The sequence below is a fragment of the Heptranchias perlo genome, chromosome 2 (genome assembly GCF_035084215.1).
Source record: "Heptranchias perlo isolate sHepPer1 chromosome 2, sHepPer1.hap1, whole genome shotgun sequence".
NCBI classification, from domain to species: domain Eukaryota; kingdom Metazoa; phylum Chordata; class Chondrichthyes; order Hexanchiformes; family Hexanchidae; genus Heptranchias; species Heptranchias perlo.
Genome location: NC_090326.1, coordinates 143,754,249 through 143,778,253, shown reverse-complemented (window position 1 = coordinate 143,778,253; position 24,005 = coordinate 143,754,249). Strand labels below are relative to the sequence as shown.

General features: G+C 41.7%; 1 protein-coding gene across 1 annotated transcript in view; it reads right to left on the bottom strand.

The window, feature by feature from the left end:
• The window catches only part of adarb2 (adenosine deaminase RNA specific B2 (inactive)), a 603,243-nt gene extending 583,280 nt beyond the window's left edge, over positions 1-19,963 (bottom strand). Inside the window, 1 exon segment of the mRNA XM_067999193.1 lies at positions 19,864-19,963. Within this exon segment, the coding sequence (XP_067855294.1) occupies positions 19,864-19,963 (100 nt within the window).
• Between the last annotated feature and the right edge of the window lie 4,042 nt (positions 19,964-24,005).

Genomic DNA, 24,005 nt, shown 5'->3' with positions numbered 1-24,005 from the left:
CTGGACTATATTATGATAGCAGCTATATCTTAAAGGGGCACCATCTTCAAGGAGAAGTGTTGGCCAGCATTTTTTTGAGGGGGAGCAGGGTCATGTGATTCAGTGATGCATTTCAACAACATTTTTATTACTGCATTTGCAGACAGAAAATTATTTTCCAAACACAAATTTATTACTTTAAATAATTGGCCTTTAATCTAATATTAGTATCACCATCAGTGCCTCTGAAAAAAAATTACAAAGCATATTATGGTTTACTTTAAGTTTGTTTGTTCATGCCTTCTTGTTGAATTAAGGTTTTTTTTCTTGTTTGAATAATGAACTCTGACAGCAACATCAGGGAAATGGGTTTGCAGGAGTTATTGAGCCCAACATTGTAACAGAAGTTAATATCAGCTCACCTCTCCCTATCTCTGTAACCTCCTCCAGCCCTCCAACCCTATGAGATCTCTGTGCTCCTCCAATTCTGGCCTCTTGTGCATTCCCGATTTTAATTGCTCCACCATTGGCAGCCATGCCTTCAACTGCCTAGGCCCTAAGCTCGGGAATTCCCTCCCTAAACCTCTCGCCTCCTTTAAGACACTACTTAAAACCTACCTCTTTGACCAAGCTTTTGGCCACCTGTTCTAATATCTCCTAATGTGGCTCAGTGTCAGTTTTGTTTGATAACGCTCCTGTGAAGCGCCTTGGAATGTTTTACCACATTACAGGCACTATATAAATGCATGTTGTTAACTTGGGCTCCTGTAGCAAATCATCTCATTTCACCGGATGTGCTAAATAGACTTCCAAAAGGCATTTGATAAACTACCACATAATAGACTTGTTAGCAAAATTAAAGCCCATGCTTTTAAAGGGACAGTGGCAGCGTGAATTCAAAATTGGCCAGGGGCCAGAAAATAGAGAGTAGTAGTAAACGATTGTTTTTCAGACTGGAGGGAAGTATACAGTGGTGTTCCCCAGAGCTTAGGACCACTGCTCTTTTTGATATATATTAATGACCCGGACTTGGGTATAAAGGGTATAATTTCAAAGTTTGCAGATGACACAAACTCGGAAATGTAGTAAACAACATGGAAGATAGTAACAGATTTCAGGGGGACATAGACGGACTGGTGAAATGGGCAGACACATGGCAGATGAAATTTAATACAGAGAAGTATGATGTGATTCATTTTAGCAGGGAGAATGAGGAGAAGCAATATAAACTATATGGTACAACTTTAAAGGGGGTGCAGGAACAGAGAGACCTGGGGGTGCACATACACAAATCTTTGAAGGTAGCAGGACAAGTTGAAAAGGCTGTTAGAAAAGCATATGGGATCCTGGGCTTTATTAATAGAGGCATAAAGTACAAAAGCAAGGAAGTTATGCTAAACCTTAATAAAACACTGGTTGGGCCTCAGCTGGAGTATTGTGTTCAATTTTGGGCACTTTAGGAAGGATGTGAAGGCCTTAGAGAGGGTGCAGGAGAGATTTACTAGAATGGTGCCAGCGATGAGGGACTTCAGTTATGTGGAGAAACTGGAGAAGCTGGGATTGTTAGAACAGAGAAGGTTAAGGGGAGATTTGATAGAAGTGTTCAAAATCATGAATGGTTTTGATAGAGTAAATAAGGAAAAACTGTTTCCAGTGGCAGAAGGGTCGGTAACCAGAGGACACAGATTTAAGGTAATCGGCAAAAGAGCCAGAGGAGACATGTGGAAACATTTTTTTTAGGCAGCGAGTTGTTATGATCTGGAATGCACTGCCTGAATGGGTGGTGTAAGCAGTTTCAATAGTAACTTTCAAAGGGAATTGGATAAATACTTGAAGGGAAAAAGTTTGCAGAGCTATGGGGAAAGAACAGGGGAATGGGACTAATTGGATAGCTCTGTCAAAGAGCCAGCACAGACACGATGGGCAGAATGGCCTCCTCCTGTGCTGTATCTACTATGATACTTTGACTCAATAACCTCCCCAACAGTTCCCTGGTCATGTTGGGGGGTGGGGATGGGGAGGAGATTGCTCTAGTCACTCACTATGTGCAGTGGTATTGTAAATCCGTTCATAAATGTGATTATTATTTCACTGAACATAGTAATCCATCTCTCCTGATGTCTTCAGCACTTACAATTTAAAGAAAAATTTAATCAAAAAAAGGAAATGTAGGAAAACAAAAAGGATGTTAAAAATAATCTTAATTCTTTGTAACTTTTTTTAAACAAGGGTGCTTATTTGCTCACTCACTTTTTAAAGGGATATTATACTTCAAGAATCTTTAAATAGAGGAATGCACTTGATGTAATCAGTGGTAAGAAGATTTCATTACCTCACAAATCAAGTCTGTAGCTCCTTTTTTCTTCCTTAAAGTGAATTTGTTTTGTGCTCATCAGGATGAGAGATGCCAGGCCTGGGGAATATAACATTTTTCCTTTTCTCTGCATCCATTGTCAGCACCGAGCACTTCCAGGTCAGTGTTGAAACAAAGTATAACTTTACACCCATCAAAACATTTTAACACCAACCTCTTCTGTGACAGTGTGACTTATCCAGTTTCCTTGTGGCTTTTCTTCATGAAACCACCAATCAGAGCCCCAGACTCATCCAGCTAGCAACTACTTCGAAACTGTTCAAACGCACTTTAATTATGGGCCTTGTAGGAGAATTTCAGTCTGCGCTGCATTCGAACCAAAAGTGAAAGCAACAGTATTTTAATTCACTACACCACTCCTTCCTGCTAATATAAAATGTTGAAAATGTGAGCACTGACCCTAGTCAGTTTATACTGCAGGTGATCTAAAATCTGCCATAGTGCAAAATTATCTTAGCAACAGGCCAATATTCATGCAAACATTTAAAGCCATGTTGTTCCAGGAACCAAGCCCACCTAAAAGAATTTGGTAACGATGGAGGCAAATATTTTTGCCTCATTTTACTTCAAATTATACATGGTAAAGCTTTAGCAAATCTTCAGTCTTTAGAAGTTACCTGGAAATGTATTACAGGATATGCAAATCCATGGAATCCTGCTGCATACGACTGGTTGAGATCGACATAACAAGATCTTTCATAATGAGACTTGTATCTCACTTGACTAACTCTTCATTTACACAGATGGAGGTTGGAGTAGAATGTATATCTGTCTAATTGCCATCTTCAACAGATGATATAAACAGGCTGCATTCTGTTCATCCACATACAAACCCACCTTTGAGGCAGGTTTTATAACAAGGACCAGTACGCAATAATGTTGTGCAAACTCCAGGTAAATTTTTCCTGAGTCCCGGCTGAATCTGCCTGGAGCATTTTTCCTATTCTATCCACTCCGTACAGTCTTATGAGCTTTACTCTGCTCAGTTTGTTCCTGCCACTCTGCCTACCTCATCAGCCCCATTCTCCTCCTCTCATTTCACTTACTGCACATAATCATTCTGCTCAAATCATCAATTACATTCAATCTGTCATTTAAATTGTTTAACCTAAGAAAGTAGTAGCATATAGTAGTAGCACATGTCACTCTGCTTTTTAAGAAAGGAGAGAGAGGGAAACCAGGGAATTATAGACCAGTTAGCCTAACATCTGTTGTGGGGAAAATGCTGGAGTCTATAATTGAGGATAGGGTGACTGAACACCTCGAGAATTTTCAGTTAATCAGAGATCCAGCATGGATTTGTGAAAGGTAGGTCGTGCCTGACAAATCTGATTGAATTTTTTGAAGTGGTGACTAAAGTAGTGGACAGGGGAATGTCAATGGATGTTATTTATATGGACTTCCAGAAGGCATTTGATAAGGTCCCACATAAGAAACTGTACGCTAAGATAGAAGCCCATGGAATTGAGAGAAAAGTACGGACTTGGTTAGGAAATTGGCTGAACGAAAGGCGACAGAGAGTAGGGATAATGGGTAAGTACTCACATTGGCAGGAAGTGACTAGTGGAGTCCCACAGGGATCTGTCTTGGGGCCTCAATTATTCACAATATTTATTTATGACTTAGATGAAGGCATAGAAAGTCTCATATCAAGTCTCGGAAAGTTTGCTGATGACACAAAGATTGGTGGCATTGTAAGCAATGTAGATGAAAACATAAAATTACAAAGGGATATTGATATATTAGGTGAATGGGCAAAACTGTGGCAAATGGAATTCAATGTAGACAAATGTGAGGTCATCCACTTTGGATCAAAAAAGGATAGAACAGGTTATTTTCTAAATGGTAAAAAGTTAAAAACAGTGTATGTCCAAAGGGACTTCGGGGTTCAGGTACATAGATAATTGAAGTGTCATGAACAGGTGCAGAAAACAATCAATAAGGCGAATGGAATGCTGGCCTTTATATCTAGAGGACTGGAGTACAAGGGGGCAGAAGTTATGCTGCAGCTATACAAAACCCTGGTTAGACCGCACCTGGAGTACTGTGAGCAGTTCTGGGCACCGCACCTTCGGAAGGACATATTGGCCTTGGAGGGAGTGCAGTGTAGGTTTACTAGAATGATACCCGGACTTCAAGGGTTAAGTTACAAGGAGAGATTACACAAATTGGGGTTGTATTCTCTAGAGTTTAGAAGGTTAAGGGGTGATCTGATCGAAGTTTATAAGATATTAAGGGGAACAGATAGATTGGATAGAGAGAAACTATTTCCGCTCGTTGGGGATTCTAGGAGTAGAGGGCACTGTCTAAAAATTAGAGCCAGACCTTTCAGGAGTGAGATTAGAAAACATTTCTACACACAAAAGGTGGTAGAAATTTGGATCTCTCTTCTGCAAATGGCAATTGATACTAGCTCAATTGCTAAATTTAAATCTGAGATAGATAGCTTTTTGGCAACCAAAGGTATTAAGGGATATGGGCCAAAGGCAGGTATATGGGGCCTGATTTTAGCACCCGCTACCGGGTGCGTTCTCGGCGGGGGGGGCCCCTAAAATCCCGAAATCCAGGTGCGGGACCGGATCGCGCCTCGATCCCGCCCACTTCCGGATTCCCCGATGACGCGCCGGCGTGCGGGCGCAGCCCCCGCTGGTGGGAATCCCGCAGGCAATTAAAGCCAGCGGGATGCCACTTGAGAGTATTTACTTTGCTTGTTCAGGTCATTAACTGACCTGATTAAGGGACTGTGTGTGATTTTAGATATTGTAAACAATTTTACAACACCAAGTTATAGTCCAACGATTTTATTTTTAATCCCACAAGCTTTCGGGGGCTGAACCTCGGTCTGTAGAACGTGTGGCGAGGGTAGTGCCCTCTGCCACGCATCTCTCTCTGTGGTAGCCCTCCCTCCTGCTGTACAGGTGGATGTGTCACAGCACTCTGTTGTGGAGCTCCACGTGTCAGAGGCCAAAATGTCCACACATCATGATTTTAGATAAACATGGGACTGTTTCACACACTGGGGGAAACAGTCCCAGTTGAAATGGATGTGTTGCAGCTGTCAGCCTGTGGCAGCTGCAAAGGTCCATTTGACAGGTGGTGGGGGAGACCCTCAGCCATTGCAGGAGGCCACTCTGTCACTTGGGACAAAGTTTGGCCTCCACCACCCTCCTCCTGATGGTCAAAGTCACCAACCTGCACACTTACCCCGGGGTCCGGAGGCATGTACCTACCTTGCGGACCCCCTCAGATGTACATCTTGCGGATGGGGGCCACCGTAGCTGCAGTCATGACCTCCTCGGAGGGCGAACAGCATGACCAGCCTCACCAGCCTCGCCATCCACGCCGTCCACCTCTGACACGTGGAGCTCCACAACAGAGTGCTGTGACACATCCACCTGTACAGCAGGAGGGAGGGCTACTGCAGAGAGAGATGCGTCGCAGAGGGCACTACCCTCGCCACAGGGTCCACAGACCGAGGTTCAGCCTCCTGGACCTCTCTGAGCAGCAGTGCACACGGAGGCTCAGAGTCACTCGACATGTAGCCGTGGACATCTGCAGCCTCTTTCATGCCGAGCTGCTCCTGGCTGGCCCGTGCACCATCTTCCTACCTGTCGCTGTCAAAGTCACCACTGCCCTCCCAAACTTCTGCTCCACAGCCTTCCAGGCTGCAACCGGGGACATCCCCGATGTCTCTCAGTCATCTGCGCAGAAGAGCCCTGCAAATACACCTACACCCACTCTGCAGTGACACAATGGGTGGCATCAGTGGTGGGTCCTCATAGGGATACCCAGGAGCGGGCATTATTGCACAAACCAGACAGGATTCGCGAAGACATGGCAGTCGTGGTGCCAATATAACATGTGATGTGAGTTATTCTGAAATTCAATATAAGTAACAACCATGACAAACCCTCAAACACATCTTGTGCATCCCCTTCATGCTCACGACACGTTTGCCTTATGCTGCCTACTGCACATATGTGATGCATGCCCTGTGGCTGCAGCACAGGTGGTGGCAGGTTGAGTGAGGCTGGCCGTGAGAGAGATGCACGAGAGGGTGAGTATGGGATAGAGCCATGAGATTGTATGAGGATTGGGTTGCGTCGTAGTGGTGGGGTGAGTACTGGCGAGTAGGTGCAGGTAAGATGAGGATGGGGTTTGAGTGGGTATGAGGGGTGATGTGACAGAGTAGCGTTGGCAGTGCCGAAGGAGATGTGGGGTGGGGGCAGTGATGTGGCAGACGGAGTGTAGGGGAACGACTACGTGTACTCACTTTGGATGACCTACTGAGGTCATTGGACCGCCTCCTGCACTGTGTGCAGGTGGGCGATATGTTGGTGGCGCAGGTGAACCCCCTACCACGTCGAGCCAGGCCTTCCTGGTGGCGGAGGCGGGCCGCTTCCTCCTGCCCGCCGGGTGGAAGATCTCTGTCCTCCCCCCCCTCCTCACCCTATGTATTGATACCTGGGGTGAGGCATCATTAGACTGGGAGCAGCCTTCCCCCTGGGCTATTGGTTGCAGCATCTGTCAGTGGAGGACTGCCCCTTTAAATAGAGCGCCTCCAGCTCACAGATCGTACTGCGCATGCGCAGCCCGCCCGACGCGCAGATCAGCAGCGTGGAACCCGGAGGAGCAGGTAATTGAATCCAATTAGTGGGTTGCCTGCTACGATCGCGCGGGAAACCCACTAATTTCACCGGGCGCATTGAAAACGCGCCCGATTGACCACCCGCCGAGAACCCGCACCCCTGGTAAAATCGGGCCCATGGAATTAGTTCACAGATCAGCCATGATCTTATCGAATGGCGGAGCAGGCACGAGGGGCTGAATGGCCTACTCCTGTTCCTATGTTCCTATACACATCTGTAATGGTGCTCTGATTACAAGTTTGCAATATCTGATTTATATACACAATTTCTTACGTATGTGTATGCTCAGCATTACAGTGTGAGCAAGCAGCGAAAGATGTTTGCAAAGGTGCTCAGCAAAGAGATAGGAATGCAAAGAGATTTCTTCCGCTCAAACAGACACTGCTGATTTTACTGCCAAAGTTGGAATAAGGACTTGGTGTGAGCAAAATGTGAACTTGGAGCAAATTGGGATATGCTGAAGTTATGCAGCAATAGTTTCTCAGTAATGTCCTTGTGCAGAAGTAGATTTCACCACAGATTCATTCCAAAACTGCATCATATCTATGGTGCAAGTTGATCTCCTATTGATTTGCTGGGAAATAAAATCAGGTTAAATATACTACCAGGCACTTAATACCACATTATCCTCTTTATTACGCTTCCAGATTGGTCATGTTACTGCATTCAGCAAGCCTGCTGGATAATAGTGAGAAAACACAAAATCTTGAGCATGATCTTAAAATAAGCATTAAGCTTATAGAAGAGAAAGCTCAAGAAATATCTGGCAGTGAGTTTGAGGCAGTAATTCAATCTTGTGGTTTATGACATCCAAGGGAACCGCTGGATTGAATTACTGCCTTGTAACTCACTGCCAGTCATCTATTACCCTATGTGTAACTCACTTAATGGAAATCATATCGGAAGGCAGTTGGTTTTTGAGATACTCGTGAGTATTTCACAAGGACATCACTGTCTCTCACATGCACCCGCGCACAGATTAGAGTAATATCAGTCTCTTGCTGCTAGTTTCTCCCAATTGGAGGGGCTGTGGATCCAGTTTCACAGGACTGATGTAACAGTAATTTACAAACACAAACATGAGTGTGAGATAATCGATCTCTCATAAAAAAAAATGTCAATATCTTCAAAACCAAATGCATTCCAAACATGAGTTTAAGTGAGTGGATTATTTAAATTCTTATCTTTAAAACTACATAAAGCAGTATATTGATGCTTTGTAATCCTGATAAGTGAACCAATCTAAATTTTTAGCAAATGGGTTATTTACTTAATATAAATCAGCTATATATGCATAATATAACATAACTGCTGCATATTAATTCATTTTTATATGTAGAATAAGCAGAGCAAATTATCCCTTTGATAACTCCAGAAAATACTTGATTTAAAAATAGTGCAGATTCAAATTATCTCTGCTTCTCAGACTGTTCTATAGGAACAGCGTGTTAAAGGGACTATACTTAGTTCTGGGCAATTTTGCATTGTGCTTATGCAGTCACTTGCCCTCAAAAGATTAATGTTGCTGGACTGAGGTTTCTTCAGAATTCTAATCCTTCAGCTATGAAATCTCTGAGTGCTCAATATACAGTGACTGCTACATTGATGACTCTTGCATTTATATAGTACCTTATCCAAGATATCAAGATGCCATGGAGTTTTTCACACAATGCTTTACTTTTAAAGTGAAGTGACTATTATTAGATAGGCAAATGCAGCGATCATTCAGCCCCAGCAACATTCCACACACAAACAATTAAATCAGGTTTTATTTGGTGCTGTTGCTTGAAGGAGAAACGTTGACCAGGGCTCCAGAAGAATACCATGGTCTTCTCTGAGCAATGCAATGGGATCTTTAATATCCACCGGAATCACCAGAATAGATTTAATGTCTTCCCCCCCCCCACCCCAATCCTCCTCTCCCACCACCAACGATGCAGCACTTCGTAATAGGGTAGATGCAGATAAACTATTTCCTCTGGGGGAGGAACCAAGAACGAGGGGGACATAATCTTAAAATTAAAACTAGGCCATTCAGGAGAGAAATCAGGAAGCACTTTTTCCACACAAAGGGTAGTAGAAATCTGGAATTCTCTCTCCCCAAAAGGCTGTGGATGCTGGGTTAATTGGAGCTTTCGTGACGGAGATCGATAGATTTTTGTTAGGTAAGGGTATCAAGGGATATAGAGCAAAGGTGGGGATATGGAGTTGAGGTGCAGATCAGCCGTGATCTAATTGAATGGTGGAGCAGGCTCATGCAGCTGAACTGCCTACTCCTGTTCCGATGTACTGCACTGGGATGTTAACCTAGAATACAAGCTCAAACTCCCACTGTGGGGCTCAAACACACAAACCTGATAGCAGAGTCAAGAACGCTACCAACTAAGCCAAGCTAACACATGCAGCGTGTTGTCAGCGAGTGGAATTATTTCCTTAATTTGATTATTTTGAATAATTATTTCCTCTTGGTTTGTGGAACTCTGTGCCAATTAAATGACAAAAGCTGCTTTAACATGAAGCTCATTTCATTTTCTTCATACATCTTTAAAAGTAAAGACTGACGGCATGGTCTTTGCTTTTAAGTTTGTGCTGATTGTCTAAAATCGAATGGAGGGGGGCGAGATCGGAAATGATACTCTCGTTAAACATGCCAAGGCACATCACAATGAGAAGAAGATGTGACTTTGGTAAGTACAAGGTGCTGGTTAATTTGCTCAGTACGATTTCTGAAAAAGAATAATAATCAAAATAATAAAGTTCTGATGAAGGATTCACACCTGAACTGTCAACTTGTCTGTTCCCTCCATGGCTGCTGCCTGACCTGCTGAGCGTTTGCAGCATTTTTTGTTGCGGTAATAATAAACAGGATTATTCTACACTTCCAGGGAACCCTGTTCCTACTGTGCAGTACAATCTGTGTTAAATTGACTGCGTGTCCATTAATAACCTATAATATAAAATGGGGGGAGGGGGATTAAAGGAAGCTGGCACACTGATATAATTGGGCCTGTGCCAGCACAGACTGCAGCGACCAACACAGGCCTATGATTATCGGGGAAAGGGGTGGGAGGGGGGGTGGGAGGGGGCCCCTGTCAAATTCTTCATAATCTTTCCATTTTTTGTTAAAGTGTAAGAAAAAAAAGTGTTTACTGCCAAAATATGTGGAAACGATCATGTTCAGCAGCAAACAACAATCGTTTCCCCTGTTAACAAGGCTGAATGTGATTTTGTTCTGAGCAGGGAATCTGTATTACACTTACAAGCCTGTCCGGTTTATGGAGCTATGTCGTTCAGGAGCGAGTAAGCAGTAATAGGAACATAAATGATGCGAACTTCGATGGCAGGTCTTGATTGCCAGCCAACATTAATCCTGGATGCAACCGAGGGAAGGTTTCAAGAACAGCAGAAATATGCATCAAAATTTATTTTTAAAAAAACCATCCATTTTTCTTTTCTATAACCTTTGCATCTCTCTGTACAAACGGAACAATAAGGGAAAGCAACTAATTCACATATCATTCGATATGGACAATACACACCTTCTATTAATGACACATGAAATGACTTCTACTTTGTGTTTGCTGCGTATATTGAACTAGATGATAAGCAACTTACTTATTTTAATCTGGAGCAATATTGACCGTAAATAGAATCACTATTTACTGCGCAACAGCAGAAAACCTCTCTGAGGTAATGTTTCACATGATTTACTTATATTCCATCCATAGTAAAGAATCGTTCCCTTTTAGACAAATTTTATGCAGACTGGTTAACTGAACAACAAAGAGCTCTGGCAACCTAATAGTCCACAAAATTAAAGCATTTGTAGGTCATAGGAGCAGTCTGGCTCTTGACCTAACTCTCATATCAGTGTGCATGCTTTTTTATTGCAATGGATCAATTTATTTTACCTTTACTGAAATTAACCAATGTTCGTTTTTTTTAAAAAACATTCGCTGTTTGGTTAATTGTGTAATTGTGCACAGTCTAGTTATGTAACGCAAATAAACAGAACATTCTAGTTAAATGCATTGTGTTTTCACAATATGTATACAATATTTTTTGGCCAGCATCTGAATTTCTGCTTTAGAACTTTTTTAAAAAAATAGAATCTTCATCCTATTTAGGAGTAACTGCCACTTAGCTCAAATCTAATTTTCAAAGGTTTGGTTCAATTTAAAAAAATAAATGAAACAATTGAAATAAAACACGTTTAGTAAAACACAATAACATGACATCCAGTACTCCACCAAATCCCACCACAGTCTATTGTTCCAGCAGTCACTTCAAGCACTAGAATTTATCGTTCCAGCATTGACTTCAGGTTTTATAGGTTGTACTGACTTTACTCACATTACATACTTTTGTTGCATAGATTTAAGAGCACAGAGTGAGATACTGAGGCTAAATAACCAGGAGGTATTCAATACGATTTATATCCCACGAGTGAACTTATTGGGAATGAATCACACGGACCGTATTCTATGATTTCTTATTTCATATTTTGACCTTGAAATTATGCAGCGGAACGCTTAGCATGTTTAAATTAAATTCCTTCTGCTGTTTTGATGGAGATGTTAAATATACGAGTTAATGTCTCTTAAGATAGTGAATAAGAAATTTCAAACAAGCACATTAAGCGTTCCTACACTAGTATCCCATGGTGTCATTTAGGGATCATGGTTTATATCGCACATTAACAAAGTAATTAAAATTAAATTGACGAGTGGAACTATTCATTTTAAATCTAATCCATACCGAGGGGCAGATCGCACAAGGGTTTCTGTCAAACAATCTCTCTTACAATGAAATCCATTCTGAAATATGAGAAATATTCCACAGCGATAGCACCACGGTTTGTGGTAAAAGTTATTGTTATAAACCGCAATTTAAATCTATTGTATCTTAAGCAGTTAAGGAAATAAAAGAATACTTGCATTTATAAAGTGCATTTATTTATGTTGAAACATCCCAAAGAGCTTTACACAGTGAGTTACTTTTTGGGCTACAGTACCCATTGTTATGTAGCTCTTCTTATCAAGAGTTCATCTTACTGATAGGGGCTGAACTCTCCTGAAGACAGGGGAAATGAAAAGGAACTGGAGAAGTGTTTTATAACATATTCCTAGTTTGTATCAGGCAGAGTAAGGCTTGCTGCTGGTGAGGGGACTATTCTGAGGCAAACACACCGTCTCCCACAGAATGTTCAGGGATTGTGTAGATATTGCGTCGTCATAGCTGTAATGTCAAGCGTACAGCTTTTCTATTAGTTTTCTTCCCATTTTCCCCCTCTTATCCTGAAGGCACTGTTTTGTGCTGGTGCACCATTGTACAGGACACATCACCAAGTGATACCATTCTTCTTCATTATGTGAACCTAGACTGTCAGCGTTGACGGACTATTCATTCACATGGGGCATCACAGTTGAGCAGGATCCCGTTTTCACCCAACAATGTACAAACACTTTCTGGCAGATAGTGAGCGAGAACAGGAACCTTGGTTGATTTTATTTTTTCCCCCCTCTTGACCACAAATCGTCAAGACCAGCTGCATTGGACTCGTTACTGCCTTGGTTGAGATCAGCTAACTAAGTACAGACCAAGGGACGAACCTGCGAGCTTCCTGATCTATGTGGTTCTGTACCACCCTGGGCAGGGCACTTACCTGCTAAGCCATCACTGTAGCTATTTTATTCTACCGAATAAATAAAATGACCCTTTACACCCTTGAGCGACAGTTCCCAGCTTATTTTAGTGACAATGAAATTAATGCTTTGAGGTCTCAATATCTTTCAGATTCTTTTTCTATTTACTGCTTTGTACATTTTTTTTGGATTCATCAAAAGTCTGGCTCGACCAATTTCTTTTAACCAAACGCAACTCTGACCCAAAATACGGGCAGGAATCCACCAAATGGGCAAATGTAAAAATCAAATGAAATCTGCACAAAATCTGCTTACAGCTGCTGACCAAAACCATCGCATTAGTCTGCAACATTTCCTAGAGATTAGTCCATCAAATACATGTCTGCTTAATCTTAACACATATCCACCTACTGTGGAAAGTATCTGAATAGCAGAATGTGCTTATGGATAAATGGCATGTTACACTCACATCATACAATGCAGATATAACATTTAAGCTGTACTGTTGTAAAGCAAGCTGATCAAACCAATACCACGGAACAGACTAGGCATGAATGGGGTCAGATCAGAGCTATCCTCTTGCATCCCTTGTACTCGTATCCAACATATTTAGCTTGTATCAGACTCAAGCCATGATCAGAGTTACTTAAATTGCTCAGCTAAAGCCTACAGTATCGGAGAAATTTGGAACCATCAAGATATTTTTTTTTGGTGAGGTGTGGGTTGAAATCTTTAGACAAATCTTCTTACAAGACATCAGAACTAGTGTGATTACAGTCAACAGTGTCCTGCCCGATTCGATCAGTCATGTTAGAGTGCGCTGCACTGGTACCGATTTTATATTGAGATTATCTCTCATTTTCTACAGAATGTTCCAGCACACTCTAGTAATGACTGCATTATTTTTTGGACACTAAGGGAATCAAGGGACATGGGGATAGGGCGGGAAAGTAGAATTGAGGTCGAAGATCAGCCATGATCTTATTGAATGGCGGAGCAGGCTCGAGGGGCCATGTGGCCTACTCCTGCTCCTATTTCTTATGTCCTTATTGGAGTTGGGATACAGAATATTTCTTAGATTGTAAGAGTCCCAATGAGGGGTGCTGATGAGGTTGTCCTCCATGACAGCAGTTGGTAAGAGTCAGTGGGTCCCTGAGATTGCTCCAATCCAACTGTAATTTCCCATAACTGTGCATGATATCTTTATTCCCCCTCCAATTTCTGGCTTGTTGCTTGGACTCGCTGAGCCCACCGTCGCCTCTCAGAGTTATGGGGTCGGCCAGGCCAACCTTTTGAACATGCGGGCAATTCTTTCACCAGTGCCAGAAGGGGGAATTGAAACAGATTTTATGATGAAAACCCTCACTTACAGCCATAGCATTTAGCATTTAACATTTTTATTGTAATAAACTTATTGAATTACACTTGGAAACTTTTACTCAGCTCTGATTTATTCATGGGCTTATCTTTAATTTTTGAGTGAGAGACAATTGAATGAAATTGCATCAACGACCTCTCCTCCCCATCCCATTGGACGTGGCTATGACTTTACATAGTTCAGTGAGATTGGAAGCAATGAAGTGAAATTTAGTAATACTGCGGGTGTCCCATTATCTGTTATATTAAATGGCAGAATTATGGGCAGCATTAATAAAGCTGCCTTCGACCACACTTAGCAGATCCAAACCCCCACTGATATCTGCAGATGTCAATGAAAACTAACGTTACACAAACGATGAAAGGTCTGATGAAAGACCATTAGCTTGAAACGTTATCTCTGTTCCTCTCCCCACAGATGCTGCCTGACCTGCTGAGTATTTCCAGCATTTTCTGCTTTTAATTCAGATTTCCAGCATCAGCAGTATTTTATTTATAAGGAAATAAATATTTATTTAAAAGGAAAGGGTTTCCAGGATGAGGCAGGCTGCTTTCAATCAAAAAAGTATTTTTACTTCTTATGTTTGGCATAGACTTGGATCATCAAGGCTGTTGAGGATAATATCTGGCACTTCTGTTGCTCCCAACGATGGATGTTTAGTTAAAGCCAAATTGCTCCGCAAACATCACTGAATCCCGTTCGGAAGCACGACCGAGTGGAATAGTGAAATTCAGCACCATTTCATTTTTAAACGGACAGTTGGGAGCCACAATTAACTTGGAAGACTGGCCCTGTCCTTGGCTGGTACTAAGCTACAAGGAGAAACACAATGGATCCCAAACAGCATTTAATAAAACTATGCTAAACTCCACTCTGCACAGTGGGTCATGCTCCTTTGTGAGTCTCTTCAGTGATACAAGTTCACTCTCAATAAGATGTCAGCTTCATCCAGTATAGTCTCTACATACAAAAGTTAAGATTAAAAAAAAACAGGCTACGGGACACGCAAGAGGATCATTATTCAAACCCATCAGCTCCCTTTGATTTGGAATGAGAATCAGACGGGTTTGAAAATGTCACCTATTTTGACACATCTAACTCAAAAAAAAATAAACAGCTACACAGGGGGGTCATTTTATGAAATTACACTCCTGGCGCAGAGTCTTACCCGCTGGAAGCACATATTGAGAATTCAAGCAGCAGAGATGATTTTTTCATCCGTTACTTTATTGGACCGAAAATCACGGGGAGCATGCGCCCGAATTCCTGAGCACCTCAGGCAAAGCTCCTTGTCGGGAGTGTGATTTCAAAAACTAACCTCTCCTGTTTACATGGATCTCAAGTATAATCTCAACATTTCTGATCATAAAGTTCACTCCTAACACTCCCATAATGTTGGCATCTCTGTAAATACACTAAAAGTCCACCTACTCCAGTCTCAAAACACAACTTGCATGCTAGTTACTTATTAAAAGATTATTTAAAAATCTACAATGAAAAGTTTTGGTTTTTATGCTTATCATAGCGTATGTCCAATTTCCCTTTTTTACTTCCCTTCTGCTGCCACCCCGTGTTGGGCTTCTACCTCAGTGCAGAGGGGAGATGATTGCAGACGTGTGTGTGTGTTACCGGGAGGTGTCCTTGTGCAGAGTACGGCTGTTCCTGCCAGCCTTCCTTGCTCACTCAGATGGAACTCTCCCCTGCCATCAGCTCAAACGAGAGCCAGCCAAAACCCGCTCAGCAAGAGCAGGGAGTTCAACCATCAGCCAAGGCTTAGAGCATGAACCCACAACCCTCAATTTGCGAGGCTATGCTCCACCACTGGGCTATGGCGGCAGGATTAATCACCTTTAAACACTGCTGATTTGCTTCCTTGTAAATTAACATTTTTTGTGCCATTTCTACAGACGCACAACTGTAAATCATTAAAGGCAAAAATCAAAATATTTAACATCAAATAATGAATGAATTTTTAAAAAAGTGAAGAATATTATTCCTATGAGTACTTTTGGTGTGATTTTGGATTGAATTCAAAAGTGTAATGATGGAGTTAATGTGTTTTGGGGAGTTTTTTTTTGGGGGGGGGGGAAATAGAAACAGAATGAAGGAGTCATTCAGAGTATGTAACACCAGTTATTCCTCATTGCCCCCTCCCTCCACACCATCTGCCGTTCTTTCAGCCATTGGACTCCGTCCTCTGGAACTCCCTCTCCCTTAATCCCTCCACCTCACCTTTGATTTCAAAAGTGTCCTTAAACCCCATCTCATAAACCCCTCTCTAACCTCTGTTTTTTTCTCTCCTGCTCATGCCCACCTCTTGTATAACATTCGGACACCCTGTTCTCTACACCAGGGGGGCTAGAGAAATGTTAAGTCGTGTTGTCAATAACTCCATGCCCTTTTGTCAACTCCACTCGGGATACGTGGCGTTGTCTTCCCCACATCCCTGCATTTACTTTATTCCTTCGGTCCTTTCTTTTCTTGTCCGTTCGTTCCTTTTCCTTTCCTCGGCTTTTCTGCGCTTTCTTCACCTCCCCAAAGACGGTGCTGAATCAAGGGTAAACTCCCCAATGATCTCCCCCACCCCTCCAACTAAATGCATCCTGGGAAGTGTGAGAACTCCTTGCTTCAGTGACAAGATTGTGTGTCTGCTCTTCGTCCCATTCTCCTACATAACAGGCGGCTTTATTATCGTGAGTGGGGAGATCACAGAATGTAAAGGGCGCGGGGAATTTTTTTTTAAAAGCAACGAACGTTGACTCAACCCAACTCTGGACTGCTCATCAGAACCCAAGTGTACGGTTAGAGATTAGCGAGGAAATTCAAGGAGGGGGGTGGGGGTTAATCCATAAAAACTAGCACTGCACATAGTGTGAGTTTTGCTAAGTACTTCTCCCAGTCCTTTCATTGCAAGCAATTAAAATTCAAAGCTGTATTTTTACAGCAGTAAAATCAACTGCCGGGATATCAATCAAGGCAACTAGGAGTTCAGCAAGCTATTTAAAATCCACGGGTGCCTGAATGATTCCGCACTCGTGAAGAAAGGGATTGTTTGGTGTAGAAATCCGGATTGCAACGTGGAAATCTCCCACTCAAGTCGGGAATAACATTGGGAGAAACTGGAGGAGGAGGAAGGAGGCGGATCCTTTTTAACATCACCAACCTTGGTTGCATGGAGCTGGGGCAATTTTTATTCTATTATTTTAGTTCAGCCATCATTTGGCTAATGCCCTTGATGCAATCTCAAATTGCTGTCATTACACGGATCACTGGGAATGAAGGGCGATTGTAAAAGCTTGGAGGAATTAGACGGGAGGATAAAGATTTAATCGATTTAATTTTATCATCAAATCCACTCTGTCCCTCTTCAGCTGTCAGCAGTGTGTGTCGGCGATAAGCGGGGGCCACGTCTGCAAGAGCCGAGCCAGCCCGACTGTGGAGAGCGACACAGAGAGTTCTATCTCTGAATCCAGCTAGGATGAAACATGCTCATTTACTACCTTACCTATTGCAGGGGAGACGGACGGCCAGGGATGGTTTGTCCGGCTCCTAGGTGCGATTTTTAAAAATATTAATTTTCCATAGAATTGTAATTCAGAAGAAAAACACTCGACATGCTTCTCCAACGCTCCATTCAATGTGCTCATCTTCCCACACCATTTATTTTCATTTATTTATCTCCCGTTATTTTCTCCTTATCCCTTCACTCACTCCGTCTCTATTCTCCATCATTAGATTATTATTATTTTCTTTTCATTTCTCAGAGTTACCCTGCTCTTGTTATCGGTGTCGTTTCCCATTATATTTCCTTTATAACATGATGTTTCATTTTCCTCTGTTGCACTCCAACTCCATCTCACTTTGCTTCATGTTCTGCTTTACTTTTCTCTCCTGTTAAGTTTGTAAATGCCGCTGCAGCTTTCTAAAGGTTTACTGAACATTTAATTTAGAAGCAAATTATAATAATAAAACAGAACGGGACCAAAATTAATTATTATGACTAAATGCGTTCTACAATATTTTGTAGAGGGAGGTATAATTCTACATTTTTCACAGATAATTTAAAAATAACCCAGGAGGGATGAATTGTGAGAATAAAGCCTCAAATATATATTTTTAAAAATCAGATTTAAAAAGAAAATCCTGGCCATAGTTTTTTTTTATAGAGTAGTAGAGAAAGGGCAGAATACACTCTGAAATATTATAAAAGTTTATGTGCGACATACCTTTAAGGTAAGATTTAGAATAAGTGATTCAGAATCAGGACCAGATTGATGCAGCACAAAATGCGCAGACAGCTCTTGCAGGACAGCGGTCTGAAGTTTGTGAGGTTGTCACCCAGGCTGTAAGGGAATGTAGACCAGTTCGTGGTCTAATTTTTGTTATATCTAATATATTCCAGAATCTGGGATATCAGTGTCCCCTCTCCAATTACTGTGAGTCTACACTGGACCAGTTTGGCCCGGCGCAGCACAGATTCCATGCAATCGTGACAATAATACTGGCTGAAACGGGTTCGGTTCAGACGCGGCTTTGTGTTGTCCCTTTTAGGATCAAAACAGTTTTTTTTAAATGAGTGTAACAACTAATATAAAACAACGGCTGGGAGGAGGGGGGGGCGGGCAAGAGAGAGAGAGGGAACAGTTACCTTTTCCTAAATTCAATATAGACACAGATTCCAACTCAGTATGGATATAGTTATTCTTGAAACAAATCCTAGAACTTAAAAGGTAAGCTTCGGGGAACAAACAAGTTTGTGTTTATGTTCCGTTTCCATGACGACTTTGTGCTGGTGTCAAACCTACCGTATTTTGCGATTTGATTTGTTTGTTTGAAATGGCAAAAAGCAACTGAAGATAACTTCTTTTCTCAGCAATAGATCACGGTGAATGCACACGTTGTTTAAAATGACACTTACTTATCCCAGAGCTGGCTGACTGTTGACTGTGAAAGCAGCAAAAATTGGGACTCAGTACCCAATTTGCCTGGATCAGGCTAGGAGTTCGCTTATGACCAGGTGCTTATACTGTATTAGGGTTTTTGATTGCAATTTCCAGTTTCGTTTCGCTTATTCTAACTTCTATTCTCCACTTAATTCGTTGCATTTGCTTTACCAGTTTAGTCCGAGTTTGCGATTAGCTGACGATTAATGCTAATATTCTCCATCCTTTTATTTCAACCTGCTCCACGCACAGAGAGCCGAAATGATGTCTCAACTTCAAAATATCAACTTCAGTCATATTAACATTTCCAAAAATATATATATATATATATTTTAAAAAACAACTGATTTTTTGTATCATTGTCTTTAGAGCTCAGGCAATTGACCAAATCCGAGAGGGGAAAAAAGGCATCTGTCAACTTTAGTTTTACAACTGGACAGGGTACAGCCAAGCCACATAAACATTAACTGTCACCGCGGAGGAACGATGAACTCAGACAAGAGATAGTTGCTCCTAGCATATAAAATGTGATTTATTTAGTAGCCTCACACAACCAGATTGTTCCTCGTGGCAATAAAACAATAACGTATACAGTCTTTTATAGTCAGCAGAATGGAAAATACCTATAGTTAGAAACCACCACTTATCTCGGTTTCCCTTCCTCCAGAGCGGTGAAACGCACTGACCGCGCCGACAATCAGTGACTAGATAAACACTGTTCTCTTCAATTATTCACCAATTACACTTTTATCTACCGACTGTCTTGGAATATATCATTATTATCTCCAGCTAATAGAAACGTGGAGTGGGGTGACACGGCTCACTCAGTCTGCCCGCATAATAGCCCAGGTCTGAAATGACACACGCTCTTAAAATGTTAGGAAACGTATCTTACCTTTCCTCTTCGATCTCCTCCTTCTTCTCCTCTTGAACTTGCATTTGAGCTGGCTGCCCGGAGTTCCCGAAGCTCTGTTGCTCACCAGCACTGATGCCATTGCTGCAGTTTTGCGAATACAGTGCTTCAGAGTGCTTTTAAATGTGTCTCTCTCCTTCCTCTCTTCCACTCCACTTTTGTTTTTTGCCTATTATTTGTGACCTTCCCCCCCCCCTATTACACTTCCACCCCTTACAGTCCCCTCTCCTTTCTTTCTTTCTCTCTCTCCCTCTACCCTTGAAGCTGCTCTTTCCTCATTAAACACTTCGCAGAGTGAGGTGGCACTGACTAAAGCTGATTTACAAGCCAGTCGTCAGACGGCCCCTTATACTAAAAGCTGCAACCTCTGGCGGGCTTTGAATGCAACAATCCTACTTTCTGCTCTTCTGTTAGTTTTTTCTCTCTCTCTCTCTCTCTTGGCACCATCCACTTTGAAGCCAATCGTGCAGAGAAGCTTGTCTATTTGCTGCTGCAAATTATAATTAGATCCAATCATGACTGTCTCTTGGCTGTGACATCAACAGCACCAGCCCCCCCGCCCCCCCTTCCCTCCCCACCACCTCCCTGTCAGTTGCAAACTCAGCTCCCATTAGGCTGATGGATGCCCGGGACCTGAAGGCGAGAACTGCGCTGCAGGGAATAAAAACAGCCTGCCAGCTAACGCCAATCCTGGGCGAAGCCTGAGGCACCGTTTATAGGAGCAACGCTGCATAAAGGGAGATTTCAGGGGCTTTATTCTTTGCTTTAAACTGTGTCGATGTCATTAAACATAAATGCACTTTTTTTTACACAGATGTAGCAATTCTTCTTGTAATCAATTAGCAGTTAATTATGCCCAGGAGTGACTGTAAACATTTTGCACTTAAATGGATCATTTTCCTGAAATTTCAAACAAATAAAGCCTTTATTTTTTAAAAACCTCCACTTCATCCCTCTTTTAGGTCCCAGTGATTCTTTGTACTACTGATAAAAAAAATAACTTCTGCAACACCAACTGCAAGGATCACTTTCACCGAGCAGGATGTTTTAACACAGTTTCCCCCTCCCCTGTTCCCCCAATTTAGCACATTGCTGCTGCACCGTGCTTCACTCTCATAAGCGAGTTAGAAAGTGTGGGAAAGGCATCCCGTGTGGATACTGGATTAGAGCTAAGCCGTTCAGGGGTGATGTCAGGAAGCATTTCTTCACACAAAGGGTAGTGGAAATCTGGAACTCTCTCCCCCAAAAAGCCTTTGAGGCTTGGGGTGAATTAAAAATGTCAAAACTAAGATTGATAGATTTTTGTTAGGCAAGGGCATGAAGGGTTACAGAACTTAGATGGAGTCAAGATACAGATCAGCCATGATCTAATTGAATGGTGAACAGGCTCGACGGGCTGAACGGCCTATTCATGTTCCTATGACACTCGACTTCAAACGTTGATGGGGGCTGGGATTAAAACTCACAACCGAGGCCACTAGTCGATGGGCAACTGGATGGGATTGATCCCCAAAACCATTGCTGGTAGACCTACAGTCACATGTAATAAGAACGGGAGTTTGACTTATTCAGTCACCAGAAACCAACAACCCTGTTCACCATCTCTAATTCAGTGACATACAAGTGCCATTTCTGGACTGATTCAAAAGAAAGAGTTCTTAAAACAGAAAGGGGAAAACAAAAGTATAATACTGTGGATGCTGGAAATCTGGAATAAAAACAGAAAATGCTGGAAAAGCTCAGCAAATGAGGCAGCATATGTGGAGAAAGAAACAGAGTTAACGTTTCAGGTCGAAGAACCTTTCGTCAGAACTGGGGAAACAAATACTTGTATTACAAACAGAAAAAATGCACGTAGCAGGTAGATCAGAAACTGAAATAAGAAAGAAAGCTAACAGTTTTGGTGTGACCCTTCTTCAGAACTGGAAGAGTAGCAGTAGTAGTTTCCCCTTTTACCAACATATTCATGTCTTTGATTAATAAAACACTACAGTACAAATGGCCATTACTTTGTCATCAGAATCATTTTACTTGTTTTTGCATTATCTTATTGTCAAACTTGTTCTGTTTTTTTTATCTATGATTTATAACATAAAAGAACATTGTGGCTTGTATGATTTATAATAACACAAAGTGAGAACTTGCACTTGTCAGGTCTGTCTAAGGCAATAAATGGTCCCTGTGCTGGTTAAATACCCTGGCTGAGGGACAGCCATTTAGCCACAGAAGAGGATTATTTTTTTGTCAGATCAGTTATTGTTGTACTATTTTATCAATTAGATTTAAATATACAATGCATTAAACCTAAGCAAATTTAAAATGAAAGTTGCCGAGATTTGTTATACGCTCATTCCTACATTTGAAGAAATTCAGATATTGTTAAAGAAATAGAGAAGTAAATCAAAATAAAATTAAAAAGTCTCATTGCCAAATACAGTGTCGCACTTCACATACAAAAGGGATCTGGTGATGAGAGATGTCATTGTGATTTCATGATGTTATACAATAGTTGCTCATTTGAAATATGCTCTCAACTTCAATTAGGTTGTCATTATACTATCAATTGTGATAAAATAAATCGGGTATAACAAGAATCTGACTCACTAGCACATTTTGCCTCAAGAATTGAATCCCTCTCTGGCTTCATAGAAGAATCATAGAAGTTACAACATGGAAACAGGCCCTTCGGCCCAACATGTCCATGTCGCCCAGTTTATACCACTAAGCTAATCCCAATTGCCTGCACTTGGCCCATATCCCTCTATACCCATCTTACCCATGTAACTGTCCAAATGCTTTTTAAAAGACAAAATTGTACCCGCCTCTACTACTGCCTCTGGCAGCTCGTTCCAGACACTCACCACCCTTTGAGTGAAAAAATTGCCCATATCAGGTGTAGTATAAACTTGGATCCTATGTGAAGCTGCTTTTATGAAATTGGGCAGCCCAAAACCATACAAATTTATATCAAATTAATTTTAATGCCATGAATGTGTGGGCACTCCAGCCTGACATATTGTCAAAACATTAAAACATTACTGGCTGGGGGAGCAGAGTTCTGTGCATGCTTCTAAGTGCACACGCACAGAACCCTGTCCTGGCTGAGCCCAATGGCAGATTTGCAAGTGTCAGCCTTGGCTAGGTGATAGCACTCTCACTTCTGAGTCTGAAGGTTGTGGATTCAGGCCTCACTCCAGAAACTAGAGGACATAATCTAGACTGATGTTCCAGTGCAGTACTGAGAGAGTGCTGCAGCATCGGAGTCGTTTGGATGAGCCATTAATCAAGGGCCCGTTTGGCCTCTCAGGTGGACGTATAAGATCCTACAGCACTATTCAAAGAAGATCAGAAGACTTCTCCCAGTGTCCTGGCCAATATTTATCCCTCAACCAACAGCTGAATCAGGTTATCTGGTCATTTATTTTATTGTTGTTTGTGGGACCTTGCTGTGTGCAAATTGGCTGCCACATATCCTACATCACAACAGTGTATTACAACACATTACAACACTTCAAAGTACGTAATTGGCTGTAAAGTGCTATGGGATGTTCTGAGGTTGTGAAAGGTGCTATATAAATGCAAATATTTATTTTTTCTTTTTGATGACACATAGCTTTCAGTATAACTATGCACTGTAAGATGTACATTGCAATCTACACCCACATCAGCAGATGTAACATAATGGCAATCCTCTGTTTCCTGAATCTCTTCCTTCTTTCTCTATACTCTCTCACATTCCTCCCTCTTCTGTTTCTCTTTTCTTTCATTTTGTTTTTTTTTATTCTTCCCCTTCTCTCCTTTTTAAGTCACCATTAGCTGAAACGAATGTTCATGTTACAGGTCCACAAGTTACTGTTCTATTGCACTATTTTGTTTTATTTTTTATGTCATATCATAAATCTATAACACCCATTTGATACTTCTAATAAGAACAAAGAATGCTGGAAAGGTCTGTCAGCATCTGATGAAACCCTTACGCTCGAAACACTAATCTATCTTTTTTCTCTTTAGCGCTGATGGACTTGCTGTGTATTTCCAGCATTTTCTATTTAAATTTCTCCTTTCCAGAATTTGCAGCTTTTTCCTCTTCACCTCTGCTTGTGATACTGTTGGGTTTTATTGGA